This window comes from Octopus bimaculoides, chromosome 19 (assembly GCF_001194135.2).
Source record: "Octopus bimaculoides isolate UCB-OBI-ISO-001 chromosome 19, ASM119413v2, whole genome shotgun sequence".
NCBI lineage: Eukaryota > Metazoa > Mollusca > Cephalopoda > Octopoda > Octopodidae > Octopus > Octopus bimaculoides.
This window is the reverse complement of record NC_068999.1, coordinates 41,845,270-41,853,214: the sequence shown is the minus strand read 5'-3', so window position 1 is coordinate 41,853,214 and position 7,945 is coordinate 41,845,270. Positions and strand designations below refer to the sequence as shown.

The window sequence follows — 7,945 nt, the reverse complement described above, 5'->3', positions numbered from 1 at the left end:
ACATATTATCATGGTTTATTTGTCATTTAGATATTTTTATGGCTTGTTGGAAATATCTAATTCACCATAAATTTTTCATATTCCCACATGAAAGCAAAAAAAATCCCCCTTTTTTATTTTTCATGGGAGCAGGGTGTTCATAGCTATTTTTTCATAAAATGCCTAACAACAATTAACAGTTTGAAAATTACTATTTGTAAATCTCACAACGAGAGATATTCAGCCACAGTACTTTGGAGTAAAGATTGTTTGCCAACATAACATGGCAGTCCTGGTTTAGGATGAATGTTGCTGTAGTTTAGCCCCAGGAGACATTGTTCCAGCTGGCTATATGACACAATTTGTGTCCTTATAATTTTGAACAAGAAATCTAGCACCCCAACTCAGCTCAGAACAATATCTGTGTATCACGATGAAAGGAAATAACCTTGAAATCACGATACACAGATATTGTTTTGAACTGAGTGGGGGTGCTAGATTCCCTTCTTCCAAAATATAAGGACACAAATCGTGTCGTATAACCAGCTGGAGAAGATGTCTCCTGGGGCTAAATTACAGCAACATTACAGCAACCAGGACTGCTATGTTTTGTTGGCAAAAAATCTTTACTCCAACAATTAAGAGATAGGCTTAGAGATAAAAGCTCCTATGTTTTCATACAATGTCTGACAACAATTAAAAGACAGTCTTAGAGAATATCGAGCAATGACCAAAAGAGTACAATGGCAAATAACAAGCCGCCAAAATAGAGTTCCTCTGAAAGATCTCTGAAGTAATGTTATTTAACAGGATGCATAGCTCAGGTATCAGGGAGTCTCTCCCAATGGGGTTGCTACTTCTCTTCGTTGTAAAATTAATGAATGATAACGATGTATGATAAATAACAGGGTTTATATTTCAGTTGTTTTACATAATGTCTTTAACTTTTTAAAAGTTCCAAGCTTGGTTACTAAAGATTTTAACAAATGAAACTTTCAGTTTGCTGTGTAAACTAAACTTATATTAATTCTACCTGTGAACCATATAGAGTTCAATAAACTTGGTTTTTTAACTCTGGTTTCTTTAACATTAAATAAATGGAAATAATTCTCCATACTTCTCTGGAAGTATGGAGAATCTTCCTCCCAACTGATGGAGTTTATGATGACATGCTCTGCCTAGCAATTATTAATGCATGACTTGCTGCAGATTCCTGGTTTTGGTAATCCAATGAACTCTTCCACTCGTGTGTAAAAATGTGAATTAACAGATTCAACTTGATAGAAACATGATCACTAGATCTGTGGGTTGTACCAAGTCTTTTGCAATAGCATAGCTAGTGGGGCAGGGGGGAAACAAGCAGGTGTGGTCTGTTCCAGGTGGCACCTTTATGAGGGGAAGCCCTTTTGGGTCTGCTATATAAGCCTGTCTAGATTTGGGTACCCCAGGGTGGAGGACAACATATAGAAGGGCTGCTCCTGGCAACACCACTGGTTATTTGGCCATAGCATTACTGGTTATTTCCATAGCATTACACACATATAGGAAAACGGTGAATAAAAAAAGAGCAGAGGATTCAAGTCTAAAATCCAACTTGTTCTTTAATTCTTTCCATCTAATTAAAAGCAAAAATAGTTAGAAAATTTATTGAAGATATACTTTTGTTTATAAGCTGATAATTTTTCAAACCATTAACCTTGTCTTAGCACTTTGGATACTAAACTGCTTCAGACCATTTGAGGTTCAGTGGTGGAAATTTCATTTTTTCAAAGGGGACTGAATTAAAACCTTTTGTCAAAATTTCATTTTAATTCATGTTCTGAACACCAGCTTAATAATGACAGTACTTTAGTAAATTCTCCGTTATTTTCAAAATTACTTGAAACAAAGGCAATGTATTTCATTAGAAATATGAAACCAAAAGGCTTGGAGTGATCCAAATTGAAAGCTTCCCTCAACATTCCATGTTAATGTTCCAAACACCAGCTTACAAATTCATTGAAACAAAGGCAGAAATTTGGTATCTGAAGGATTAAGTGATTAAATTTTTTAATATTTACATCTGCACAACATTTCAAGTGGTTTGAGCACAGGGGATAAGAGATCAAACCAAATCAAACACAGTGTAGTTGTGAATATTAAATATTGTTCTGTCTCTAAAGATGCAGTCAATATTTCAAAAGATTATAATCTAATGTTTATTATATTTCTATGGGAAAAATCTTATGAAGTCCTTCATTATTTTCCTTCAACTAATATTGAACTAATGTTGCCCTTGTTACTTCTCCAAACTATTCTGTTCTGATTTATAATGTTTATTTTACTGATAATATTGATAATACTCAAAGGTTTGAAGCAATTAAACCAACATCTATCCTCCTTGCTGGCTATCTTTATTTTAAGCTTTATTACTCTTCAGTTATTTCACTTTAACTCAAGTATCCTGTCTCTAAAATTGCTGGCCTTAAATGAAAATTTGAAATTATATGCAATGGAACCTCAGTTTCTGAATGTCTCTCATGATGAAAAAATTGGTTTCTGAACAATTTTTTGAACATGAAACATCTCGGGTGACAAATGGTGGCTTGAGTAAGGAACGTACAAGTTGACAACAACAGTTGGTGAGAGGCTGGAAGTATTTGTGGGAGAGCGTCAGTTACCATCTGGCTTTCAGTCAGCACACATTCTTGATAGACTTTGCTATTTCTTCTCTTAAATTTCCTATGGGAAAAATAGTCTCAGTTTATGAATATATCAGGCAACAAACAGCCTCCAGGAATGAATTAAATTTAGAAACTGAGGTTCCATTGTATTTGAAATGGTGAGTTGACAGAATTACAGACAAGTTGGACAAAATGCTTAGCAGCATTCCTTCCAGTTCTTTACGTTTTGAGTTCAAATTCCACCAAAGTCAATTTCACTTTTCATCCATTTGAAGTCAACAAAATAAATCTCTGTTGAGCAATGAAATTGTTGCAATTGACTTCCATTTCTGTGAAAATTGCTAGCCTTGTGTCCTAATTATATGTTAATGTATATTTGTCGTGACTATGGACTGAGCAGAATCGGTTGGGCATCAGAGAAAATTTCTTGTGACTCTTTATAATCCCAGTTCAAATTCCACTGAAGTCAACTTTTCCGTTTGGTAGCAAACTTTGAACCAATTATTATTTTTTGGGTTTTGTACTAAAAATAAGAATCACTTAACCATTCTCTCTTCTCACACATTATTAAAAACATTGTTTTATTAATGCACAAAAACACTTCGCTTTTTGCAGAGCACTCTTAACATTTTTACTAACCACATTGGCATTTAATCATTTTGATGATATTCGAAGAGGGTGAAAAACAAAGGGAAATAATCCATTGTTTTCTGTTTGGTATTTTATTTTTCCGTGGGCATTTTTTTATGAAGTCTGTCAATTTTGGTTGTGTTTATTTTCTCATAAACTATTATATGTATTGTAGGATTATTGCTAAGTTGTAAACACTTTTGTTATGTATTTAACAAATTCCAAAATAGTTATGTCATAGCAACAAGAAAAGCAGCTGCTCTTTTACACAAATGCACACACATACACACACATGTATGTGCATAAAATATTGATATAAATATACATATATGTAAATTGCATATATATATATATATATATATATATACACACACACCCAGTATATATATCATAATAGCTTAATTGTTTTTATGGTTGGTTTCTTTCATACACACTATATAGTGTTTCATATAATTATATATGTATATTTGTGTAAATGATATATTTTTGTAGAATTTTACAAGTCTTGTAACTTTTGTTACAAAACTGTTTCAAAAATCTGCTGCTGGCAAACTGAAAATGTGAGCAGTTCAATTTCTGGGATTTTCGAGCGGGATCGTTGCTGGTGCCCCTGGACTGGCTCTTGTGTGAGTGACACATGAGGTTTCTCGAGCGAGATGAGCATGGCCGTTGCCAGTACCGCCTGACTGGCCTTCATGCAGGTGACACGTAAAAGCACCCACTACACTCTCTGAGTGGTTGGCGTTAGGAAGGGCATCCAGCTGTAGAAACACTGCCAAATCAGATTGGAGCCTGGTGTAGCCATCTGGTTTCACCAGTCCTCAGTCAAATCGTCCAACCCATGCTAGCATGGAAAGCGGACGTTAAACGACGACGACGACAACGAGCACTGCACTGTAGCCACAATCTCAGGCCTAATTTTCAACTGGCCCCCGTTCACTTAGCTGTTATAAGGAACCAACCATTATACAGCTCACTACTCTCAGTTATCAACTTGCAAGACTGAGTCCCAATCCACCCATGACTCTCAGTTCAAAGAGCAAAGGACTCTTCTAAGTTAACTCACCATTTAGGCAGACTCACCAAATGACAACAAAAATCTTTAAGAATTAGTCTTGCAACACATTTATAGTTACACAATTCACACTTTTCCTTATAAATGGTGTTGTTGTAGTTTAGCACCGGGTCAACCCTGAGTGACCAAATTTATGCCAAAGGCATTCCACTTGTGACAACCTCTACTTTTACAGCATATCTCGGTGTACATTATTAAATGCGTTCTTTCCTTCCTTTAAAAGTATAGGATACAGTTTGAGGGAGATATAGCTGTTATTGTTAGCAGTTCAGATGGCTACACAAGGACTCCCTGGATGGGTTACTCTCAGTAAATCATTTTCTCTGGTGATTTCTGGTCATAGAATATTTTATAATATACGATTATACATAGGTGCAGGCATGGCTATGTAGTAAGAAGTTTGTTTCCTGGCCACATGGTTCCAGGTTCAGTCCCACTTCATGGCACCTTGGGAAAATGTCCTCTATTATATGTCTTCTATTTGGTTGACCAAAGCCTTTTGAGTGGCTTTGATAGATGGAAATTGAAAGAAGCCTGAGATGTGTGTGTGTGTGTGTGTGTGTCCATCACCGTTTGACAACTGGTGTTGGTGTGTTTATGTCCCCGTATCTTAGCAGTTTGGCAAAAAAAGGGACTGATAATTATGCAACTTGCTTTAATTTATCCCCTTCATTACATACAGCCTGTTAATTAAGCTGTAATTAACAGTATGTTGCTTTATAAGCACAGACATGGCTGTGTAGTAAGACGTTTGTTTCCCAACCACTTGGTTCCTGGTTCAGTCCCATTGCATGACATTTTGGGGAAAGTGTCCTCTCCTACACCCCCAGGCCGACCAAAGCCTTGTGAGTGGATTTGGTAGACAGAAACTGAAAGAAGCCATAGTGTGTGTGTGTGTGTTTTCTTATCATCTATCATTTGACAAGTAAGACATATTTTATCTATGTTTATTTCACTTGATGGTTATTTCTTTGAAAGAAACCTTAAGACCATAAGCTTTCAGAGTTGTGGCATTTCCAATTTTCAAGAATTAAAAATATTCTATCCTGACATTCACAACACAAAAGAGCATAGAATGTTAGTAGTGAGTTGGTTTTAAAGTTGGATGACTCTAAGAATGGTCAGACAGTTTCAGAGTTTAGATTTCTTAATTTATTGAAAGAATTCTGGATAGCAAATTCATTCAAATATGGTCTTAACTTCAGTCTTTTTCTGACTCTGCTATATCTGACTATCTGCCTACATCTGACTCATATATTTGACTCTATAATCTCTCTCTCTCTCAATCTATATCTGATTCTCCAACACATTACACAAAATTGTTGACAGGTTAAACATAATAAAGTTCTCAAAATCGTAAAAAAATATAACATTTTTTTTAGCAACATTCTTTCCTATAAATTTAATTCTTAATAATTAATATTACCAAAAATATTAACTAACATTCAATATTTTAAATTCTTTCAATTCAATTGAACAGCTCCCAATGGTGAATCAATACCAGCAAAGCTAATTCCACAACATGATGGAGACTATAAGGTGGAGTGGACACCGACTGTCGCAGGTGAGACATTTTCTTCTCTCATTTCTTTTGCTTTCAGTTTGTGGTTGGCGTTAGGAAGGGCATCCAGCTGTAGAAATTCTGCCAGATCAGATTGGAGCCTGGTGTAGCCATCTGGTTCGCCAGTCCTCAGTCAAATCGTCCAACCCATGCTAGCATGGAAAGCGGACGTTAAATGATGATGATGATGAGTATTATTATTAAGGCGGCAAGCTGGTAGAATCATTAGCACACTGGGTGAAATGCTTAGCATTATTTCATCTGCCGCTACGTTCTGAGTTCAAATATCCATCAAATGTAAATAATGTATATAATTCCTCATTAGACCAGGGGTTCTCAACCATTGATTACTATTCTATTCTGGTGGACCCCACCATAGCCATTCAGTGTTTAAAAACTAGTTTTATAGAAGCTTCTTTCAAAATTCCTTTTTTTCCCCCTCCTCTCATTAACTCGTGTAGGTTGAACTAAAACATTAAAGAATGAAATTTAGCTGTTTCTTGCAATACAAACCAATACATACTTCTAAAGCATAACCTTTTCTGGGGCCAGTAAAATATTATTGTAGATCCTCAATTTACTATTATGGACCCTAGTTGAGAATCACTGATTCAGACTATTTAAAACAGCAATTAAGGAATCAGTTGCAGGCCCACACAGATTGATAGCAAAAGGATTAACGGCCTAATTTTTTTCTTTCAACTTTTTAGATTTTTTTTTATTTCTTTACTAATTGAATTATTTTGTCTTTTTTTTTAAATCCAGGTCGTTATGGTATTGACATCTTGTACGGCAATAAGCAAATTGATGGCAGTCCATTCACGGTGGATGTCTTCGATATTAATAAAATACGTGTCAAAGAATTATATTCAACTGCAGTCAATGAACCAGCAGGATTCACTGGTAAGTTATATAGATATTATTATTGTTGTTATTGTTGTTTAGGCACAGGCCAGCCATGATTGGACAGGTATATGATCAAAGATTTTCCAACTGTGACCATCTAGCCCGTTCTAGTCATCAAACACCTTCATTTCATGTCGCTCTATGATCACTTCAACACCTGTACATTTGTGCACCTGTACAGTCAGCTTCATGTGAAACCACCGAACCCATGCCAGCATGGAAAGCAGATGTTAAACAATAAGGATGATGTATGGTTAAATGTGTGTGTGTGTGTGTGTGTGTGTGTCTGTACATATGTGTATATATGTACATACGTATATATGTATATGTGTGTACATATGTATGTGTGTGCATACATATGTATGTGTGTATATATATATATATATATATATAGAGAGAGAGAGAGAGAGAGAGAGAGACAGACAGACAGAGACAGAGACACACACACACATGCTTTCATACATATTAGATCTGCAGGTATATACCTGTAACCATCTAATTACAGATACAAACATACCCACCATAATAAGCAGGTTGGCTACTCTCTTGTTGTATCAGTGTTGATTATAGCCTGGAAGTGGTCAGCCACCAGCTTCCTGCTAAAATCTCTTGTCAACCTATTGCTATGGAATGGCCTTCAGCTTTTCACTGAATTTGTTTTACAGGTATTAAAAGCTAACTTTTGACAACCCACCCCCGCCCCCAACCTCTCTCCTTCCATGCTTGATCCGTTAGTCTATTTAGGGGTTAGTGAGGTTAGGATTGTGGTTAGGGCTGGAATTGGTATTTAATATCTTGTAGGGTGTTATTTTTACCATCGATTCATTGTCCTGTGCTTGAACACCAGGCTACCTTTCCATCAACCCATTTACTGCACATACACACACTCACACACACATACATACATACATACATACATACATATACACACACACATACACCATTTTAATTATGATATGACCATCCTGTCTGCAGTCACAGCTATAAATACCCTTGCTGAATGTGTGTGTGTGTGTGTGTGTGTGTGTGTGTGACAGAGAGATTGGGTGTATGCGTATATGTAAATTCATATATGCATACATGTAAATATTAATATTTATATATGTGTGTGCATACACATATATATATATA

The 7,945-nt window shown here is 35.8% G+C and overlaps 1 protein-coding gene across 1 annotated transcript in view; it reads left to right on the top strand.

Annotated features, from left to right (window-relative positions):
• The window catches only part of LOC106873036 (filamin-B), a 164,815-nt gene that overhangs the window by 114,526 nt on the left and 42,344 nt on the right, over positions 1-7,945 (top strand). The window contains exons 34-35 of the mRNA XM_052974705.1: positions 5,828-5,911; positions 6,674-6,811. Of these exons, the coding sequence (XP_052830665.1) occupies positions 5,828-5,911; positions 6,674-6,811 (222 nt within the window). The remainder of the gene's footprint in view (positions 1-5,827; positions 5,912-6,673; positions 6,812-7,945) is intronic.